Consider the following 22,973-nt stretch of genomic DNA (forward strand, 5'->3'; position numbering starts at 1 on the left):
TGTATGAAATCTCGATATCTCCCTTTTATTGGTGATCCCTTAAAAAGTGATACTGAATGGCTATGTGTTTAGTGCGGCTATGCTCAACGGGATTATCCGCCATGCGGATTGCACTCTCATCATCACATAGAAGAGGAACTTTGGTTAATTTGTAACCGTAGTCCCTAAGGGTTTGCCTCATCCAAAGTAGTTGCGCGCAACAATGGCCTGCGGCAATGTACTCGGCTTCGGCGGTAGAAAGAGCTACGGAATTTTGCTTCTTTGAAGCCCAAGACACCAAGGATCTTCCCAAGAACTGGCAAGTTCCCGATGTGCTCTTTCTATTGATTTTACACCCCGCCCAATCGGCATCCGAATAACCAATCAAATCAAAAGTGGATCCCCTAGGATACCAACGCCCAAACTTAGGAGTATAAGCCAAATATCTCAAGATTCATTTTACGGCCGTAAGGTGAGCTTCCTTAGGGTCGGCTTGGAATCTTGCACACATGCATACGGAAAGCATAATGTCCGGTTGAGATGCACATAAATAGAGTAAAGAACCTATCATCGACCGATATACCTTTTGATCAACGGATTTACCTCCCTCGTCGAGGTCGAGATGCCCATTGGTTCCCATGGGTGTCTTGATGGGTTTGGCATCCTTCATCCCAAACTTGCTTAGAATATCTTGAGTATACTTCGTTTGGCTTAGGAAGGTGCCTTCTTGGAGTTGCCTCACTTGAAATCCTAAGAAATACTTCAACTCCCCCATCATAGACATCTCGAACTTTTGTGTCATGATCCTACTAAATTCTTCACATGTCGACTCGTTAGTAGACCCAAATATAATATCATCAACATACATTTGGCATACAAACAAGTCATTTTTAAGAGTTTTAGTGAATAAAGTAGGATCGGCCTTTCCGACTTTGAATCCATTAGTGATAAGGAAATCCCTAAGGCATTCATACCATGCTCGTGGGGCTTGCTTAAGCCCATAAAGCGCCTTAGAGAGTTTATACACATGGTTAGGGTACTTACTATCTTCAAAGCCGGGAGGTTGCTCAACATAGACCTCTTCCTTGATTGGTCCATTGAGGAAGGCACTCTTCACGTCCATTTGATAAAGCTTGAAGCCATGGTAAGTAGCATAGGCCAATAATATACGAATTGACTCAAGCCTAGCTACGGGTGCATAGGTTTCACCGAAATCCAAACCTTCAACTTGGGAGTATCCCTTGGCCACAAGTCGAGCTTTGTTCCTTGTCACCACACCATGCTCATCTTGCTTGTTGCGGAAGACCCATTTGGTTCCTACAACATTTTGATTAGGACGTGGAACTAAATGCCATACCTCATTCCTAGTGAAGTTGTTGAGCTCCTCTTGCATTGCCACCACCCAATCCGAATCTTGAAGTGCTTCCTCTATCCTGTGTGGCTCAATAGAGGAAACAAAAGAGTAATGCTCACAAAAATGTGCAACACGAGATCTAGTGGTTACCCCCTTATGAATGTCGCCGAGGATGGTGTCGACGGGGTGATCTCGTTGGATTGCTTGGTGGACTCTTGGGTGTGGCGGCCTTGGTTCCTCATCCTCCTTATCTTGATCATTTGCATCTCCCCCTTGATCATTGCCGTCATCTTGAGGTAGCTCATTTGCTTGATCTTCTCCTTCATCAACTTGAGCCTCATCCTCATTTTGAGTTGGTGGAGATGCTTGCGTGGAGGAGGATGGTTGATCTTGTGCATTTGGAGGCTCTTCGGATTCCTTAGGACACACATCCCCAATGGACATGTTCCTTAGCGCGATGCATGGAGCCTCTTCATCACCTATCTCATCACGATCAACTTGCTCCACTTGAGAGCCGTTAGTCTCATCAAACACAATGTCACAAGAAACTTCAACTTGTCCGGAGGACTTGTTAAAGACTCTATATGCCCTTGTGTTTGAATCATATCCTAGTAAAAATTCTTCTACAGTCTTAGGAGCAAACTTAGATTTTCTACCTCTTTTAACAAGAATAAAGCATTTGCTACCAAAGACTCAAAAATATGAAATATTGGGCTTTTTACCGATTAGGAGTTCATATGATGTCTTCTTGAGGATTCAGTGTAGATATAACCGGTTGATGGCGTAGCAAGCGGTGTTGACCGCCTCGGCCCAAAACCGATCCGATGTCTTGTACTCATCAAGCATGGTTCTAGCCATGTCCAATAGAGTTCGATTCTTCCTCTCCACTACACCATTTTGTTGTGGCGTGTAGGGAGAAGAGAACTCATGCTTGATGCCCTCCTCCTCAAGGAAGCCTTCAATTTGAGAGTTCTTGAACTCCGTCCCATTGTCGCTTCTAATTTTCTTGATCCTCAAGCCGAACTCATTTTGAGCCTGTATCAAGAATCCCTTTAAGGTCTCTTGGGTGTGAGATTTTTCCTACAAAAAGAACACCCAAGTAAAGCGAGAATAATCATCCACAATAACTAGACAGTACTTACTCCCGCCGATGCTTATGTAAGCGATCGGGCCGAATAGGTCCATGTGTAGGAGTTCTAGTGGCCTGTCAGTCGTCATGATGTTCTTATGTGGATGGTGAGCACCAACTTGCTTTCCTGCTTGGCATGCGCTACAAATCCTGTCTTTCTCAAAATGAACATTTGTTAATCCTAAAATGTGCTCTCCCTTTAGAAGCTTGTGAAGATTCTTCATCCCAACATGGGCTAGTCGGCGGTGCCAGAGCCAACCCATGTTAGTCTTAGCAATTAAGCAAGTGTCGAGTTCAGCTCTATCAAAATCTACCAAGTATAGCTGACCCTCTAACACTCCCTTAAATGCTATTGAATCATCACTTCTTCTAAAGACAGTGACACCTACATCAGTAAATAAACAGTTGTAGCCCATTTTGCATAATTGAGATACAGAAAGCAAATTGTAATCTAATGAATCTACAAGAAAAACATTGGAAATAGAATGGTCAGAAGATATAGCAATTTTACCCAAACCCTTGACCAAACCTTAGTTTCCATCCCCGAATGTGATAGCTCATTGGGGATCTTGGTTTTTCTCATAGGAGGAGAACATTTTCTTCTCCCCTGTCATGTGATTTGTGCACCCGCTGTCGATGATCCAACTTGAGCCCCCGGATGCATAAACCTACAAAACATGTTTAGTTCTTGACTTTAGGTACCCAAATGGTTTTGGGTCCTTTAGCATTAGATACAAGAACTTTGGGTACCCAAACACACGTCTTTGACCCCTTGTGCTTGCCCCCAACATACTTGGCAACTACCTTGCCAGATTTGTTAGTTAAAACATAAGATGCATCAAAGGTTTTAAATGAAAAACTATGTTCATTTGATGCATTAGGAGTTTTCTTCTTAGGCAACTTAACATGGGATTGTTGCCTAGAACTAGCTGTCTCACTCTTATACATAAAAGCATGATTAGGACCAGAGTGAGACTTCCTAGAGTGAATTCTCCTAATTTTGCTCTCAGGATAACCAGCAGGGTACAAAATGTATCCCTCGTTATCCTGAGGCATGGGAGCCTTGCCCTTAACAAAATTAGACAACCTTTTAGGAGGGGCATTAATTTTGACATTGCCTCCCTGTTGGAAGCCAATGCCATCCTTAATGCCAGGGCATCTCCCTCTATAGAGCATGCTTCTAGCAAGTTTAAATTTTTCATTTTCTAAGTCATGCTCGGCAATCTTAGCATCTAGTTTTGCTATATGATCATTTTGTTGTTTAATTAAAGCCATGTGATCATGTATAACATTAACATCAACATCTCTACATCTAGTACAAATAGAAGTGTGCTCAACGGTAGATGTAGGGGTTTGCAAGATTTTAATTCTACAACCTTAGCATGCAATATATCATTGTTAGTTCTAAGATCGGAGATAGTAGCATTACGAACATCAAGATCTTTAGCCTTAGCAATTAATTTTTCATTTTCATTCCTAAGGCTAACAAGAGATAAGTTCAATTCTTCAATCTTAGCAAGCAAATAATCATTATCATTCCTAAGATTAGGAATTGAAACATTACAAGCAATAGAATCAACCTTAGCTAATAAATTAGCATTTTCATTTCTAAGGTTGTCTATTGTCTCATGGCAAGTGCTTAGCTCACTAGATAATTTTTCACATTTCTCAACTTCTAGAGCATAAGCATTTTTAACTTTAACATGCTTTTTGTTTTCCTTGATTAGGAAGTCCTCTTGGGAGTCCAAGAGATCATCCTTCTCATGGATGGCACTAATCAATTCATTTAATTTCTCTTTTTGTTGCATGTTTAAGTTGGCAAAGAGAGTACACAAGTTATATTCCTCATCACTAGCATTTTCATCACTAGAGGATTCATATCTAGTGGAGGATTTAGATTTAACCTTCTTCTTTTTGCCGTCCTTTGCCATGAGGCACTTGTGGCCGACATTGGGGAAGAGAAGTCCCTTGGTGACGGCGATGTTGGCGGCGTCCTCATCGTCGGAGGAGTCGATAGAGCTTTCGTCGGAGTTCCACTCGCGACAAACATGGGCATCGCCGCCCTTCTTCTTGTAGTACCTCTTCTTCTCCTTTCTTCTCCCCTTCTTGTCATCGCCCCTGTCACTGTCACTAGAAATAAGACATTTTGCAATAAAGTGACCGGGCTTACCACACTTGTAGCAAACCTTCTTAGAGCGGGGCTTGTAATCCTTCCCCCTCCTTTGCTTGAGGATTTGGCGAAAGCTTTTGATGACAAGCGTCATTTCCTCATTGTCGAGCTTGGAGGCGTCGATTGGTTGTCTACTTGGTGTAGATTCCTCCTTCTTCTCCTCCGTCGCCTTGAATGCAACCGGTTGAGCTTCTGACGTGGAGGGACTGTCAAGCTCGTTGATCTTCCATGAGCCCTTGATCATAAATTCAAAGCTCACAAAATTCCTGATTACTTCCTCGGGAGTCATTAGTGTATATCTTGGATTACCACGAATTAATTGTACTTGAGTAGGGTTAAGGAAAATAAGTGATCTCAAAATAACCTTAACCACCTCGTGGTCATCCCATTTCTTGCTCCCGAGGTTGCGCACTTGGTTCACCAAGGTTTTGAGCCGGTTGTACATATCTTGTGGCTCCTCTCCTTGGCGAAGACGGAAGCGACCGAGCTCCCCTCGATCGTTTCCCGCTTGGTGATTTTGGTGAGTTCATCACCCTCGTGCGCCGTCTTGAGCACGTCCCAAACTTCCTTGGCGCTTTTTAGTCCTTGCACCTTGTTGTACTCCTCCCTACTTAGAGAGGCGAGGAGTATGGTTGTGGCTTGGGAGTTGAAGTGCTCGATTTGGGCCACCTCGTCCTCATCATAATCCTCATCCCCTACGGATGGTACCTGTGCTCCAAACTCAACAACATTCCATATACTTTTGTGGAGTGAGGTTAGATGAAATTTCATTAAATCACTCCACCTAGCATAATCTTCACCGTCAAAGGTTGGCGGTTTGCCTAATGGAACGGAAAGTAATGGAGTATGTTTAGAAGTACGAGGATAATGTAAGGGGATCTTACTAAACTTCTTGCGCTCATGGCGCTTAGAAGTTATGGAGGGCGCGTCGGAGTCGGAGGTAGATGGCGATGAGGTGTCGGTCTCATAGTAGACCACCTTCCTCATCTTCTTTATCTTGTCGCCACTTCGATGCGACTTGTGGGAAGAAGTCTTCTTCTCCTTTTTCTTTTCCTTTCTCCTCTCCTTGTTGCGGGACTCTCCCGATAGGGCTTTCTCGTTGCTTGTAGTGGGCTTTTCGCCGGTCTCCATCTCCTTCTTGGCGAGATCTCCCGACATCACTTCGAGCGGTTAGGCTCTAATGAAGCACCGGGCTCTGATACCAATTGAAAGTCGCCTAGAGGGGGGTGAATAGGGAGAAACTGAAATTCTCACAAATAATCACAACTACAAGCCGGGTTAGCGTTAGAAATATAATCGAGTCCGCGAGAGAGGGTGCAAAACAAATCGTAAGCGAATAAGGAGTGAGACACGAGGATTTGTTTTACCGAGGTTCGGTTCTCGCAAACCTACTCCCCGTTGAGGTGGTCACAAAGACCGGGTCTCTTTCAACCCTTTCCCTCTCTCAAACGGTCCCTTGGACTGAGTGAGCTTTCTCTTCTCAAATGCTTGGAACACAAAGTTCCCACAAGGACCACCACAAGATTGGTGTCTCTTGCCTCAATTACAAATGAGTTTGATCGCAATGAAGAATCAAAGAAAGAAGAAAGCAATCCAAGCGCAAGAGCTCGAAAGAACACAAGCAAATCTCTCTCACTAATCACTAGGGCGTTGTGTGGAGTTTGGAGAGGATTTGATCACTTTGGTGTGTCTAGAATTGAATGCTAGAGCTCTTGTAAGTAGTTGAAGTGGGAAAACTTGGATGACTTGAATGTGGGGTGGTTGGGGGTATTTATAGCCCCAACCACCAAACTAGCCGTTTGGTGGTGGCTGACTGTCGTATGGTGCACCGGACAGTCCGGTGCACACCGGACATGTCCGGTGCGCCAGCCACGTCACCAGGCCGTTGGGATTCGACCGTTGGAGCTTCTGTCTTCTGGGCCCGCCTGGATGTCCGGTGGCACACCAGACATGTACTGTAGAGTGTCCGGTGTGCCAGCGCGCGCGTGCCTGACTTCTGCGCGCTTCTGGAGCGCATTAAATGCGCCCGCAGGTGACCGTTGGCGCGAAGTAGTCGTTGCTCTGCTGGTTCACCGGACAGTCCGGTGTACACCAGACAGTCCGGTGAATTATAGCGGAGCAATTTCCCGAGGCTGGTGAGTTCCAGAACCGCTCTTCCCTGGGGCACCGGACACTGTCCGGTGGCACACCGGACAGTCCGGTGCGCCAGATCAGAGGTGCCTTCGATTATCCCTTGCTCTCTTTGTTGAACCCAACTCTTGGTCTTTTTATTGGCTAAGAGTGAACCTTTGGCACCTGTATAACTTGTACACTGGAGCAAACTAGTTAGTCCAATTATTTGTGTTGGGCAATTCAACCACCAAAATTATTTAGGAAATAGGTGTAAGCCTAATTCCCTTTCATACTGCGATGAGGTTCGGCGCCTGGAAGACAAGTTCTACGGGCTTGAGCTCAACCACATCGCCCGACGCTACAACGAGACTGTGGACGAGCTGGCTAAAATAGCCTTGGGGCGAACAACGGTTCCCCCGGACGTCTTCTCCGGAGACCTGCATCAACCCTCCGTCAAGACCGACGACACGCCCGAGCCCGAGAAGGCCTCGGCATAGTCTGAGGTACCCTCGGCTCGGCCCGAGGCACCCTCAGCTCAGCCCGAGGTACCCTCGGCCCCCGAGGGTGAGGCACTGCGCGTCGAGGAGGAGCGAAGCGGGGTCACGGCTAATCGAAACTAGGAGACCCCATACCTGCAATATCTCCACCGAGGAGAGCTACCCCTCGACCGAGTCGAAGCTCGGCGGTTGGCGCGGCGCGCCAAGTCGTTTGTCTTGCTGGGAGATGGGAAGGAGCTCTACCACCGCAGCCCCTCAGGCATCCTACAGCGATGCATTTCCATCGCCGAAGGTCAGGAGCTCCTACAAGAGATACACTCGGGGGCTTGCGGCCATCACGCAGCACCTCGAGCCCTTGTTGGAAACGCCTTCCGACAAGGTTTCTACTGGCCGACGGCGGTGGCCGACGCCACCAGAATTGTCCGCACCTGCGAAGGGTGTCAGTTCTACACAAGGCAGACCCACCTGCCTGCTCAGGCCCTGCAGACGATACCCATCACCTGGCCTTTTGCTGTGTGGGGTCTGGACCTCGTCGGCCCCTTGTAGAAGGCACCCGGGGGCTACACGCACTTGTTGGTCACCATCGACAAATTCTCCAAGTGGATCGAGGTCTGACCCCTAAACAGCATCAGGTCCGAACAGGCGGTGACGTTCTTCACCAACATCATCCATCGTTTTGGGGTCCCGAACTCCATCATCACCGACAACGGCACCCAGTTCACCGACAGAAAGTTCCTGGACTTCTGCGAGGATCACCACATCCGGGTGGACTGGGCCGCCGTGGCTCACCCCATGACGAATGGGCAAGTAGAGCGTGCCAACGACATGATTCTACAAGGACTCAAGCCTCAGATCTACAACGACCTCAACAAATTCGGCAAGCGATGGATGAAGGAACTCCCCTCGGTGGTCTGGAGTCTGAGGACAACACCGAGCCGAGCCACGGGCTTCACGCCGTTCTTTCTAGTCTATGGGGTCGAGGCCATCCTGCCCACAGACTTAGAATACGGTTCCCCGAGGACGAGGGCCTACGCCGACCAAAGCAGCCAAGCTAGTCGAGAAGACTCGCTGGACCAGCTGGAAGAGGCTCGGGACATGGCCTTACTACACTCGGCGCGGTACCAGCAGTCCCTGCGACGCTACCACGCCCGAGGGGTCCGGTCCCGAGACCTCTAGGTGGGCGACCTGGTGCTTCGGCTGCGATAGGACACCCGAGGGCGGCACAAGCTCACACCTCCCTGGGAAGGGCCGTTCGTCATCGCCAAAGTTCTGAAGCCCAGAACGTACAAGCTGGCCAACAGTCAAGGCGAGGTCTACAGCAACGCTTGGAACATCCAATAGCTACGTCGCTTCTACCCTTAAGATGCTTTCAAGTTGTTCATATACCTCGTTCCCACGCAAAGTTTAGTCATCAAGGAAGGGTCAGCCTTGCCTCGGCAAAGCCCGACCCTCCCTCGGGGGCTAAAAGGGGGGAACCCCCTCTGTGTCGAAATTTTCCTCGAAAAAAGATCCTTTCTGCCAGAATGTCTTTCGTGCTTTTCGACTACTTCGAAAGTGGATCCTGAAAACGGCGGAGTACACGTAAGCACCGAGCCGAGGGACTCCTACACCTCCGGGATACGGATACCTCACTCATCACCTTCTGCGATAAGTAACTCGCGTTCGGATAAGTGATTCTGCGGACCGAACAAGTCTTCACGCTCGAAAGCTCCTCTGCCGAAGCGATTCTTCGGGCCTTCTCGACTGCGTCGGCGACAGAACCCTATGGACGGGCAAGAGTGTGCGTAAGCAGCAAGGCCGACCGAGCCGAGGGATTCCTACGCCTCCGGGATACGGATACCTCACTCATCACCTTCCGTGAAAAGCAACTCTCGCTCGCACAGACGATTCTGTTACCGACGAAAAAGTCCAGATACTCGAAACAAGAGGAAAAGAAGCGCAGCTTTACAACACGACGATGGCGTGTTTGGGCCTCGGCGGCCGCAGAAAACACACGCTACAAGATAATCCAATCCTGCAGGCTCGGATCTCGATAGTTGAAGGGAGCAGCAGCACCCTCAGCGTCGACTACACCTTTGGCGAGGTCCGACCTAGCCTCGGACGGCGACGCGGTCCGAGGATCTCCACTCTGAAGGATGACGTCATCATCACGCCTGGGCCATCGCCGCCAGGGTCTTCTCCAAGAATCCGGCTCGAGCAGGCGGCTCGGTTGGTCACCCCGAGGCCTCGGCCAGCTGTCCCTCGAAGACATCAGCCCGGCCCGAGGCCTCGGCAGATCAACTCCGGCGTCGGTCCTGCTAACGGACGACCCGGCCAGGCTCCGGCCGACCAAGTCTTCTTTTCGAGCCAACTCTGCCTCTGTCCGTGCTGACACCGCTACCCCTGGCTTCGGCTCATCGAAGAGCGGCCGAGGGGTTCCTTTAACTAAGCAAGAGAATCCTCGGACAACAAGGCCGACCGAGCCAAGGGACTCCTACGCCTCCGGGATATGAATACCTCACTCGTCACCTTTGCACGGGGCGACTCACGCTTGGTGAAGCGGTTCAAACAACCAACAGGCGAGTCTTAGTTCTCGAAAATGAGGAAAAAACACGGCTCCTCGCCAAAAATACATACACGTTCAGGCTCCGACAGCCACAATGAACAAAAGACACGATGCATAAGGGAGCGCGAAGACATGGTCGCCTTTCAAGGGGGTCACCCTCCTTTTAAAGGCGACTCTCCCTACTTGCGTCCCCAGCCGTCGTGCCCTGAGTCTTCTCCAACACGCTCCAAGGTCCTCCCCCTACGGTGCGGGGGCTGGGTCCCACGCGTCATGCAAGCTGGCCCAGAGCAGAAGAAACCAAACCGCCGCGCGCGGTGCATGTAACCGCCCAGCGGTTATGAGCATTCCTCCACTTTCGCCCAGACCAGCGGGTGAAAGGGCGGGCAGCCATGCAGGCGGCATGCAACCGCGCCAAGTGGGCGCGCCCCTCCGACTTCCAACGCACCCAGCATGGGGGCCCATGCCCACGCGTCATGCAACCGGCGCGCCGGTCGCTACGTGCAAGCAACTGCACCGCCACTCGCACCACTACCACGCCTCCTCGACTGCGGAACCAGTACCGCGACTCAAGGCGACCCTGCGTACGACCCAGCAGTGCCAGCCTGGCGCGACGGTCAATACGGCCAAAAATGGGCCGGCAGTAATGGCAGTGGCAGGCGGGCAGGAGCAGCGGTCACGTCGTCAGCCAAGCTTACGTCCCATCCACGGACAGCGAGAGAAACCTCTCTCACGGCGTGAAGAAGGCGCGCCCGTGTTCCGTTCCTCGAACGGCTCGCGCACGCGCAACGGCCGCCCCGCGAACCACTCGCCCTGTCGCATTAACTCCGCGGCGGGACAGGCGGCGCCTCTGGCAGGGGAAGCGAGTGACGCTTCGCCTTCGCCATAATGACCGCGTCAAAAAAGGTACGCCACGTCATTCGATTTCGTATCCTTTTCCTTTTCCTCTCTCTCTCTTACAACAGGGACCGGGAAAGGAGGATACCCCGAAAGGGATCCTTCTCCGTGAAGGAAACAGGCTCCGAGCCTCCCTACTGATCAGAGGTTCAAAGGCTGGCCCCTCGGAGGGGTTTAACAGCCGCCTCAGAGCGCATGGGCTCCACACCCACTACTGGTCAGAGGTTCGAAGGCCGGCCCCTCGGAAGGGTTCAACGGCCGCCTCAGGCCACTCGGGCTCCGCGCCCACTACTGATCAGGGGTTCGTAGGCTGGCCCTCGAAGGGTTCACAGCCGCCTCAGACATAGAGCGAGGGATGACCCTGGGTACGTTCGATACATAACCAAGGCTCGGGCTACGCTCCCGATGTACCCTAGGACATTTCCGAGACCAGCGGGAACGATCTTGTAACGGAATCCCATCAGAGGGAGGCATCGAGCCCTCGGACCCCGTCGACAGGGGACCGGGTCCGGCAGATCACCCGCAGGTACTTTTGAGCGCGCCTCCGGGCCTCTAGCCGACCCCTAACAAATGGGGCACGGGCGCCCACTCGGATTACCCGCCAGCAGCTCACCGGAGACACCATGTTCGGCGCCCTCCGAGGGCAACATGGCGCTTCCCCCCCCCTCCTCCTTGCGGAAAGGCGACGCAGCGGCATATGTAAAAAAGTCGAGTCTGTCCTTGACCGTCCTCTCGCCCTGTGCAGAGGCTCGGGGGCTACTCTCGCAAACCCGGCTCCGGCCAAACTGTTGACAGCGTCAACATACTAGCCCGAGAACATGGGACCCGACCGTGCACCCGGGCTACGGCCAGCTCGCATGAGGGAACGACCAGACTAGCCGAAGCATTGCGCGAGGCATTAAGACCTCGGAGGAGTCAAACCCCTCCTCCGAGGCCTCGGGGGCTACACCCGGCGGGTGCGCTCGCGCGCACCCACCGGAACAAAACGCAACCGAGAAAGGCTGGTCCCCTTGCAAAAAAGTGCGACAAAAGCCTCCAAGCGAGTGTTAACACTCCCTTCGAGGCTCGGGGGCTACTGTCGGGGACCATAATTAGGGGTACCCTCAAGACTCCTAATTCTCAGCTGGTAACCCCCATCAGCACAAAGCTGCAAAGGCCTGATGGGTGCGACTAAGTCAGGGATCGGTCCATTCGAGGGACTCGATCACGCCTCGCCCGAGCCCAGCCTCGGGCAAGGGCAGCCGACCCTGGAGGATCTACGTCTTGCCCGAGGCCCCCCTCCAGCGACGAACATACTTCCGGCTCGCCCGAGGCCCAGTCTTCGCCAAGAAGCAACCCTGGCCAAATCGCCACGCCAACCGACCAAATCGCAGGGGCATTTAATGCAAAGGTGGCCTGACACCTTTATCCTGACGCACGTCCTCCAGTCGACAGAGCCGAAGTGACCGCAGTCACTTCGCCGCTCCACTGACCGACCTGACAGAAGGACAGCGCCGCCTGCGCCGCTCCGACTGCTGTGCCACTCGACAGAGTGAGGCTAACAGGCAGCCAGGCCCGGCCTCAGGCACCGTAGGAAACTCCGCTTCGCCTGACCCAGGGCTCGGACTCGGGCTCAGCCCCGGAAGACAGCGAACTCTGCTCCGCCCGACCCAGGGCTCGGACTCGGTCTCAGCCCCGGAAGACGGCGAACTCCGCTCCGCCCGACCCAGGGCTCAGACTCGGGCTCAGCTCCGGAAGACGGCGAACTCCGCTCCGCCCGACCCAGGACTCGGACTCGGGCTCAGCCCCGGAAGACGGCGAGCTCTGCTCTGCCCGACCCAGGGCTCGGACTCGGGCTCAGCCCCGGAAGACGGCGACCTCCGCTCCGCCTGACCCAGGGCTCGGACTCAGGCTCAGCCCCGGAAGACGGTGAACTCCGCTCCGCCCGACCCAGGGCTCGGACTCAGGCTCAGCCCCGGAAGACGACGAACTCCGTTCCGCCCGACCCCAGGGCTCGGACTCAGCCCTGGCCTCAGCCGACAGTCTCCGCCTCGCCCGACCCAGGGGCTCGGACTCGACCTCGGCCTCGGAAGACAGACTCGACCTCGACCTCGGAGGAGCCTCCACATCGCCCAACCTAGGGCACGGACCGACCACGTCAACATGGGGCGCCATCATTACCCTACCCCAAGCTGACTCAGGCTACGGGAAACAAGACCGGTGTCCCATCTGGCTCGCTCCGCCAGACATGCAATGATGGCGCCCCGCACGCTCTATGACGACGGCGGCTCTCAGCCCCCTTACGGAAGCAAGAGGACGTCAGCAAGGACTCGACAGCTCCGACAGCTGTCCTTCCGCCAGGCTCCAGCGCTCCTCCGACGGCCACGACACCACACGAACCGGGTGCCAAAACCTCTCCGGCTGCCACGATGGCATGTACTTAGGGCGCTAGCTCTCCTCCGCTAGACACGTTAGCACTCTGCTACACCCCCCATTGTACACCTGGATCCTCTCCTTATGCCTATAAAAGGAAGGACCAGGGCCCTCTTACAGAGGGTTGGCCGCGCGGGGAAGAGGACGGGACAGGCGCTCGCGTGAGGCCGCTCGCTCCCTCTCGCGTGGACGCTTGTAACCCCCTACTGCAAGCGCACCTGACCTGGGCGCGGGACAAACACGAAGGCCGCGGGATTTCCACCTCTCACGCCCGTCTCCTCCCCCCTTCGCGCTCCGTCTCGCGCCGACCCATCCGGGCTGGGGCCCGCGGCGACATTTCACTCGTCGGTCCAGGGACCCCTCGGTCTCGAAACGCCGACAATAATAGAAGGAAAGCGGAGTCATGAGCTAAAATGTATGTCATAAAAATTTATTGACGTTGGTATAAATATGTATACAAAGTACCATAAAAATGTCCGTCGCTCGCACCTAGGGGAGCTGTCACCACTCAGATGACGTCGTCGTCGCGCGCCCCACGGGTCGCCGCTGCTGTGTGCCCCTAAGAACTGTCGCCTCTGGGATCTGCCATAGCTCGCACCTTGGGGAGCTCACCGTCACCGCTCACGCCTAGGGAATTCTACCGCTATCGCTCCCACTCGAATACGTCACCATTGTGCGTGTCTCAGGGGACCGCAGCCACGCGCGTGCCCCTAGGGATCCGCCGCCACAGTTGCTCCCACCTTGGATGTGTTGTCTATGACGGGCTAGACCCACCGCTCCCCGAGAGAACATTAGTCCACAAGGTTATGTTTATCATCAAACACCAAAATCCTTAATCAAATGGACCGGGGTCCATTTTCCTTAAAACGGGCAATTGTGCTAGAGCTGTGAAGCTTATGAAGAACCGATGAGCCGAGATGACCAAGACGATTGTCCCAAACGTTAACACAGACAAGGCATGTAGTGTGATCTTAGGATGATGAAGTAATTTGTGGTAGAGTGTAGAGGTCACCAAGCTATTGCAGCGTATGATCACACGTCACGTCTGAAGGTACTTGACAAAAAAACCATGAGGGTCAAACTCAATAGAAACAAAATTATCACAAGTAAACTGATGTGCAGAGATGAGATTTTTAATTAAGGTAGGAACATGAAGAACCCTCTTCAGGACGAAGTTAGAAGAAGGTAAACATATATGCATATTGTTGTATAAACGCACTGGCACTTGAGTACCACTGCCAACAGTAACATAAACAAGGTAGGAGAGAGGAATAAGAGATGGAGAGGTGGTACCATTGTCGGATGACATATGTGATTTGGCGTTGGAGTCAATAATCCAGTCGTCTGTAGATGGATGCAACATATTATTCAAGGCCACAATGAGACCTGCCTGATCCGACTATGACTGAGAAGAGAGAGTAGGCAGAGACGACAGTTGCAATGAAACAAAGGTGGTGGTGTACGTCGATTGATATGCTGGAAGAGCCGAGCCAAGTAACCCAACAGCAGCCGGTAGAACCACGCCACATGGGGTTGAAGCAAAATCAAGGAACATTTGGGGTAGACTGACACACGGTGTTGTTGGAGCCACCGTACCCGTGACTAGAATTTCCACCACCACAATTATTTCAGCCATAGACACAACCATGATGACAACCACACCCACTATAACCGCGTATGTCGTAGCTACCCTCAGAAGCACCAGTGCCACTGGTGCTAGGATAGCCACCAGGAGGACAAGAGGACGATGAGGCCACTACAGTGAGAGTCGCCTTAGAGAAACCTTCATTTCATTGGCAAGCATTGATTCCTTCAGAGCAAGAATCGATATGGCCCTGCCAAAAGAGGGGAACGAGATCATGTTGACAATATTGTCGGTAGTGCTCAAGAACTTAGAGTTGAGCCCACGAAGCAAGTTGAGGACAAGCTGGGAATCTAAGACCTTGCGGCCGACGTCATGGAAGGAGTCGACAAGGGTTTTGACACATTGACAGTAGTCCGTGATAGAGGAATCACGCCAAGCAATGTTGTGGAATTCATTGCTCAGGTGAATGGCGTGAGATTCTTGATTGGCGTTGAAGAGGTCAGCGATGGAAGTGTAGAGCTCACATGTCGTTTGAGCCTCGCCATGGCAAGCTGCAGAATGATGGGAACATGGGTCTTCATGTTGATAGTGCAAAAGGGATTGAGGATGGCTGGGCGGTGGAGGACTGAAGCTCGAGAGAGTAATAAGAGGTCGTCAATGAGGAGGAAACGGTGGTGTCAGCCATGGCGACGCTAGGGTTGGGAGAAGGGAAGATGATGAAGCTGATTTAGAAGGATTGAAGAAATTGCTCTATACCATATAGAGAAGGTTGTCACACACACCCAGCTAGGATGGATATATATATATATATATATATGCAAAGGATGTGTACAAGGGAGATATCCGTTTATTAGACAAGGATACCATAAATACACAAAGTTACCATAAGTGTCTAACAATATGTTCTTTGTTAGTTGAAAGTTGATATATTTCCTTACTAGTTGATAGTTGATATTTTTAAAATAGTTGGTAGGTATTAGTTGATATTTTAAATGTAGTTGTTAGTTGTTATTATTACATTATATTATTAATTAGTTCTATAATTTTTTAAATCTACTTGTTCATTGTGTGACGGGAAAACTTGTGTGAAGAATTGTGTCATGGAAGACTTTATATGTACTTGTGTGAATAATTCTATTGCTTTGTATTGCACTTAAATTGCATTTTCTATGTGTATATGTGATCTTGGTTATATGTTAATCTATCTATTATTTATTGTGTTGCACTCGAATCTTTATCTGAATTTTATATCTATCATTTTAGATTTAAGATTTATCTTTTATAAATCTTTATAAGCTTAGTACTAAAAACAAGAAAACATGTTTATATAACATATTTTATATCTTAGCTACTCAGAATTAAAAAACAATGAAAAAATTGATATCCATATAAGTATCCGTTTTTGAACCGTTTTCATCCCTGCCAACAGCAACTATGGCTGCCGCCGTCTCGGGCACTCCGACAGAGCCACAGAAGCAATCCACCGGCCAAAGTATTTTTTAATGCAAATTTTGTCCATAGAAAAGAACAGCAAAGTCAAAGCCTCTAACAACACCGACACTGTGGTTACAAGTAGGAGTACATCTGAATCGCAGATGATCTGTTTACCCAGCACAATCGTTAGTCGAACTCGAAGCCATGAGCATCATAACATTGTACAAGTGGATCTGCCTCTCGAATATACGTATAAAAAAAATCTACGACCGCTTGCCAATGGCCATACACGTGCACGGGATTACCAATACAAACTCATCAAGGCACCAGCAGGTACATCGCCGCAGACTAAGAGAACAACCGGCGCGCTGCGTGCTAGCGCAGGCCGACGAGGGAGACGTCGTCCACCACCGGCCCGCAGAGCGTCCCGTCGGGCTTCATGTGGTGGTTGTAGCTCTGGAGCACCACGCGCGTGAGGTTCGCGATCGCCGTGAAGTCGACCACGGCGCGCTTGCTCCCGCCATTCCCCCGGGACTCGTACGTCGTCCTCAGCGTCGCCCGCGCCGCGTACGCCTCCACGGCCATGGGGCCCTCGCACCCGTTCGCGGCGTCTCCGACCGCGAGCGACAGGCGATAGTGCCGACCGGGCACGGTGCGCACCTCCTGCACCAGCGCGGCCTCCCTGCCGGCCACCAGCTCCACGGCGCGCGCGCCGCGCGGCACCGCGTGGTGCGCCGCGTCCACATACTTGACGACCTTCGTGTCCGACATGACCATCCACCCCGGCAGCGGGGACACGTCGTCCTCGCTCATCGGCGGCACCAGCACGCCCCACGCCGTGTCCGGGAAGATGACCGGGCCCTCCTCGAAGTCTCCGTTCCTCAGCATGTTATCTGCATGTTCGCTGCGCTGGCTTAAACCGGCCGTATGGCTTTCTGAAACAAAGCAAGACAGTACTTTGGATGTTACTGACCCTTGGTAAGATGCGGAGGGTTCAGGGCCTTGATGGCAACGGAGTCGATGAGGGGGCCGCACGCCGGGTCGTCCTCGTGGCCGGGGTTGTGGATGCTGAACCACGCGGTGCTGTGCCTGGCTCTGAAGGCGTAGGAGTAGGAGTCCCACCCGTTGCTGGTGTACACGGTCTGGATCGGGAGGACGCCGGACTCGGCGGCGACGGACACCTTGAGCCTCTCGGCCTGGGCGCAGGTGCGCGCCGCGCAGAAGGTGATGGAGTAGGTCGTCTCCCGAATCAAGTTTAGGTTCTGCCGGATGGTGGCGTCGTTGCCAAGACGCACGGCGCATGCGCCTTCCGGCACCGGTAGGATCATGTCGTCCTGCTTCTGCCCGGACCCGATGTACTCCACGAACCCTAAGATCTCCCAGTTCGGTACGGAGTTTTGGTTCATCACCCTGGTGCCGTTCAGATCGGACTTTGCCGGCCCGAGCTCGAAGTTGCCATTTGGTAATAGGCCTGAACAGAGTTACACAAGAAACGGAAGACCCATGGAGTCAATAGGTGAAATGTGGTACTCCCTCCGTTTCTTTTTATTAGTCGCTGGATAGTGCAAAAAATTGCACTATCCAGCGACTAATAAAAAGAAACGGAGGGAGTACTTCAGACATGAACTGCTGAAGCAATCTCTACATTACATATACGTTTTGGTCTGCTCAGGTTGTTCTTCTATCTTGACTTCTTGAGCCAACAAATTAGCATATACTGAAGGGTGCTGGGGGACCAGGCCAGCTGGTGCGCGAAATGGCATATGTTCTAGATTTTGTTTCGGATTTGAAAAGGCTGAGCTTTATTAATCCACATCACTGTTTAACCGTCGTCAAACTTCATATCACTAGTCCAAACTGAGAGCTCTGAAACTAACTACAGCGTGTTCTGAAATCAGAAATATTGCAAGAAGGAAAGGAAGCAAGCTCAGCATACAGCAACTTAGAACGGAACTGAAAAGAAATAGCTGCAGTCTGTGTGAACTATACCATCGGTACACCGCGAACTTATGCGCAAGTCATACGAGGATCTTGGAGTACGCTAGATCTCACCGTCGGAGACGACGCCTGAAGCCAGTCGAGCAGTCACGCCGAGGAGCAACAGCAGCAGCACGGGACAACGTGACCTCGTGCCGCCCGCCATGCTTGTCTGAGGTTCCCTTCTCATGGGCTCCATGCCTCCCTGGCGCGAACTGAGCACTCGAGCTGATGGCTCGATGGAATACTTGCACGAGCAAGGCCGCGCCGAGTCTTGCGTGACTATACTTATAGAGCTAGCGCGAGCCTCGCGCAGGGGCACTTGATGTGGAGAAGAATAGGCATCCGTTGGTACTGAGACGAGGCGAGATCTATGTTAATTATTTTATATTTGTTTTTATATTTTTTTCGGATTCGGATCGGATACATATATTATCAATTTGTGTCACATAAAATATTTATATCTTAAATATCTAACTTTAATAATATGGATACAGAAAAAGATCAGATACAAATTAGATCTCAGCCCTAAATACAGATAATATCGGTGCCATTTACACTTTTAGGGCTAGTTTGAGAACACCATTTTCCCATGTAATTTCTATTTTCCCAAGGGAAAATAAACTAATTTCCCTTGGGAAAGTGAAAATCCCTTGGGAAAATATGGTTCCCAAACTAGCCCTTAATGTGTGAAAACTTTCTGCACAGACACATCTACCTCTTAAAGGATGTTCTATCATATATTTAGAGAAAATTCTATCCTTTATAAACTCCAAAAGTGTTCTATAAAACATTCTTCAAATATAGAGAATGCTCTCTTTCAGACTATCTCTATATAGATTCTATCATTTTCTCTATTAATTTCTATACTTTAAACTATGGATTAAACAAAATAAATTATGTATAAGATTTTTAGGGTACGATAAACGTATAAAAAACTGAAATAAAGTATGTTTTTTATATAAGTCATTGACGTTATAAGAAAAATGGACCACAACTTATTTGATCAAGTGTTTTAATTTGGTGTTTGGTGATCAACATAACCGTTTAGACTAATGACATTTGCTAGCTTCTATGAATATAGTTTAAAGAATACAATGTGGACATGGACTTTGTCGGTGTTTGTGACTCGATTGCGCACCACGGGTTACCCACGTGATGCTTTTGGGTAGGACGCCGTTGTTGATTGCGACTCGATGGTATGTGCAAAGTCACGTCGGTATTGCTCGTTGATTTATACATGTTCGGGCCGTCTTGAATTACGTAACACCCTATTTCCTGTTGTGGCTAGGTATTGATTTATGGAGTATGGGGATTACAAATGAGCTTTTGTGATGGCTCAACTACTGGGGCCTTCGTCCTCCGAAGGTCCTCAAAAACGTAATTTAACAATGTCTTCCAAGCATGGTTTATAGACAGGTACCTTCAGATTCAGGATTAAAGACATATACGCTGAGAAGGGCATGATCGTGACGAAGGTTGTCGTTGCTTCGAAGCTATGCATAAGGGAGCTTCGGCTCAATCACGGGAAAAAGAACCGACTTAAAGGGGAAAAGGCTATCCAGTCCTCATAGATTTTTCTATAAGCCAATAGTAAATGTAAAGGGCATAACTGTAATTTCTCATAGGTTGTGTCCTTTGCCTATAAATAGGTGAATAGTACCCCCGTACTATTCACGCTGACCTGTATTTGCTCGTGCGTCACTCTTATACTTTTACCTTCTGTCAAGCCGAAGGTACTTTTGTAATTTCGTATCATTTCTATTTATCCATGATAATAAAGTGATAATGAGTTGATAATGTTATATAATTGTTCATGTAATCTCTTATATTTCATATGTTTCTCCTTTTATTAACATATGCTGCGATAATGAAGGTATGTCCTTCATGACCTTCGTCTGAAGATCATTATATCCTAAGGGAAATAATGTTTCGAAGGACGAAGGGCAATAACATTTAATATTTCCGTGTTGCCTTGTTCTTAACTCATAGCATTTGAGAACAAGTCCCCAACATTGGCGCCCACCTCCGGTGAACCCTTTTCGACCACCTTCGGCAAGCACTGACCTTCGTCATGCCGCCGAAGAAAGCTTCAGCACCAGGGACCGCTGCACTGCAGCCGCTGGACCCAAACCAAGAAACTCTTTCTCTTCGAGAGGCTCGAAGCCAGAAGAGAAAAGCTACCAGTCCAACACTCCAAGAAGAGGAGTTGGACCAAGAGATCAGAGATATGGAGATAATCCATCAGCAAGTACAAAGGAAGAAGGAGAAGATGGCGCGATTGGCTGATCTTCAAAGGAAGATCGATGAAGCCACTGAAGAAGTGCGTCATCTTGTCTAAGATGAACAAGATCGAAGGCCCCAACACAGGGAGCTTCGTCAAGAAGGCATATTCAACGAGGATGCATGGTATGATGATTTTAATCATGATGCATTTACTTTTGATGATGCTTCTCCCTTGGTAGCAGAACTGCAGGCTACCCCATGGCCCCATCATACAAGCCACATCAGCTTCCCATGTATGATGGACACTCAGATCTAAAGCAGTTTCTGATGAGTTACGAAGCAACTATATCTTCGTATGGGGGCAACACTGTAGTCATGGCGAAGTCCTTCGTCATGGCAGTCCGGAATGTAGCCCAAACATGGTATTCTTCTCTTCGGCCAGGGACCATCACGTCGTGGCAGAAGCTTAAGGACATGTTGGTTACCAGCTTCCAAGGCTTTCAAACGAAGCTGGTCACAGCTCAGGCTATGTTCCAATGTACACAAGACCATGAAGAATACCTTCAAGCCTATGTACGAAGGTTCTTGCGACTAAGGGCACAAGTGCCTACAGTGCCCAATGAGATTGTCATTGAGGCCATGATTAAGGGCCTTCGGCCAGGACCTACGGCTCAGTACTTCGCAAGGAAGCCCTGCAAACTCTGGAGAAGCTGCTTTAGAAGATAGATGAGTACATCCGAGCTGACAACGACTTCCGCCAAAGAAGGGAGGAAGCTTACAGATTCTTTGAAATGACTAGGGGCTTCGGAGGAAGAGTCCATCCGAGGCACGTCAGGTCAATCCACAACTCCACTCAAAGTGATGACAAAGGAAGTCAGTCTCAGAGGTCACAATATACTTCACAATCTTCGGGGCAGCAGCAAAGCTCCTTCAGGCCACCAGCTCCAAGAGGCAGAGGCGCCAGGGGCTTCGGAGGAAGATTTGGGGATCAGCCTAGAAAGATTTATTGCTTATTCTGTGGTGAGGACAAGGGCCATACTACAAGAATGTGCCATGTCACCATTTAGAAACAAAAGAAAATAGCAGAAGTCGAAGCCCGGCAGAACCAGCCGAAGCAGGTCTTACACACTGCTTCGTGTCACTCTCCTTACATACTAGAGTATGTGAACAATCATCCTGCAGCTTCTATCGCTTTGGCTAGCCATTCACAGGCCTCCTGGCCACAACTCCCGCCTCCACCACCACTACAACCGACCTCTTCCCGAAGCCAACAGCCAGAAGGGCGTCAGCACTCTCAACAACAACGGGAATTCAGGGAGGAATCCGAAGCTCGCACAGTCAACAGTAATGTGCCAGAATCAAAACACATCTATTGAGAGATATCCTACCTCTGAAACATTTTTACGTTCAATGTCATTTTGTTTTTAATAAGGAACAATCAATGTAAACCTAGTTTTAATTTCTTGTAATAGCTTTGTTCCTGTCAGAGCAAAATATATCTTCTCCACAGACTCACGAAGCTCAAAAATTGATGAAGCTCAAAAGACGTTCCCAAGGGAATGCAGAGCTAAAAATCGCATTACAAGTTTCACCGAAGCTACAAAAAGTCGTTCCTAAGGAGCGCAGCGTAAGTTTGCCGAAGCTACAAAAAGTCGTTCTTAAGGGAGCGCAGTGTAAGTTTTCTGCTCAAAAGTCATTCCAAAGGGAATGCAGAGCCAAATACTGCTGAAATATAAGGCAAAGCGCGAAAAGTCAACGCGAATACCGCCGAAATAGAAGGCAAAGAAGTTCAAAAGACGTTCCTAAGGGGATGCAGAACTTACACCGAAAAATAAGCGGTGAAGCCGAAAAATAAACGGCAAAGAGATTTTTAATCGTTCCTAAGGGGACGCAGAGATTGTGTTTCAGCATGGGTGTGTGTCTTCGGCATTAGCATCATTCTTTGCATCATATCATTGCATCATCTCGCATAGCATCACATCATACATCATATCACACCAATGACACGATCTTCGGAGAATGCTTTACAAAAATGAAAGAGTGTGAAAGTCGCCTAGAGGGGGGTGAATAGGCGGAATCTGAAAATTATAAACTTAAGCACAACTACAAGACGGGGTTAGTGTTAGAATTATAAACGAGTCCGAAAGAGAGGGCAAAAACAAATCACAAGCAAATAAGACGGATGACATGGTGATTTGTTTTACCGAGGTTTGGTTCTTGCAAACCTACTCCCCGTTGAGGTGGTCACAAAGACCGGGTCTCTTTCAACCCTTCCCTCTCTCAAACGGTCACCTAGACCGAGTGAGCTTCTCTTCTCAATCAATCAGGTCACCAAGTCCCCACAAGGACCACCACACAATTGGTGTCTCTTGCCTTGATTATAATTGAGTTGGAAACAAGAAAGAAGGAAGAAGAAAAGCAATCCAAGCGCAAGAACTCAAATGAACACAATTGTCACTCTCTGTAGTCACTAATTGATTGGAATGAAGTTTGGACTTGGGAGAGGATTTGATCTCTTGTTTGTGTCTTGGAATGAAGTCTAGAGTTCTTGTATGAGGTTTGATGGCTGAAAACTTGGATGCATTGAAGTGTGGTGGTTGGGGGGGTATTTATAGCCCCAACCACCAAGTTGACCGTTGGTGAAGGCTTCTGTCATATG

At 49.9% G+C, this 22,973-nt stretch overlaps 1 protein-coding gene across 1 annotated transcript; it reads right to left on the reverse strand.

The window, feature by feature from the left end:
• Positions 1-16,149: 16,149 nt before the first annotated feature.
• Positions 16,150-18,423, reverse strand: LOC103646276 (uncharacterized). Its single transcript, XM_008671007.4, has 3 exons — positions 18,164-18,423; positions 17,085-17,582; positions 16,150-17,004 (listed from the first exon to the last, which is right to left on the reverse strand). Exons 1-3 carry the CDS (start codon positions 18,285-18,287, stop codon positions 16,487-16,489), a joined length of 1,140 nt encoding a protein of 379 aa, XP_008669229.1. The 5' UTR covers positions 18,288-18,423; the 3' UTR covers positions 16,150-16,486.
• Positions 18,424-22,973: the final 4,550 nt, after the last annotated feature.

The sequence above is a fragment of the Zea mays genome, chromosome 2 (genome assembly GCF_902167145.1).
Source record: "Zea mays cultivar B73 chromosome 2, Zm-B73-REFERENCE-NAM-5.0, whole genome shotgun sequence".
NCBI classification, from domain to species: Eukaryota; Viridiplantae; Streptophyta; class Magnoliopsida; order Poales; family Poaceae; genus Zea; species Zea mays.

What these genes read in the sequence shown, in the direction of transcription:
- LOC103646276 (XM_008671007.4), bottom strand. Translation starts at nt 18,287, where the DNA reads ATGGAGCCCATGAGAAGGGAACCTCAGACAAGCATGGCGGGCGGCACG. An exon ending in TTCAGGCGTCGTCTCCGACG is followed by an intron (nt 17,583 to 18,163) that starts GTGAGATCTAGC and finishes AACTCTGTTCAG; the next exon opens with GCCTATTACCAAATGGCAAC. An exon ending in CCCTCCGCATCTTACCAAGG is followed by an intron (nt 17,005 to 17,084) that starts GTCAGTAACATC and finishes GCGAACATGCAG; the next exon opens with ATAACATGCTGAGGAACGGA.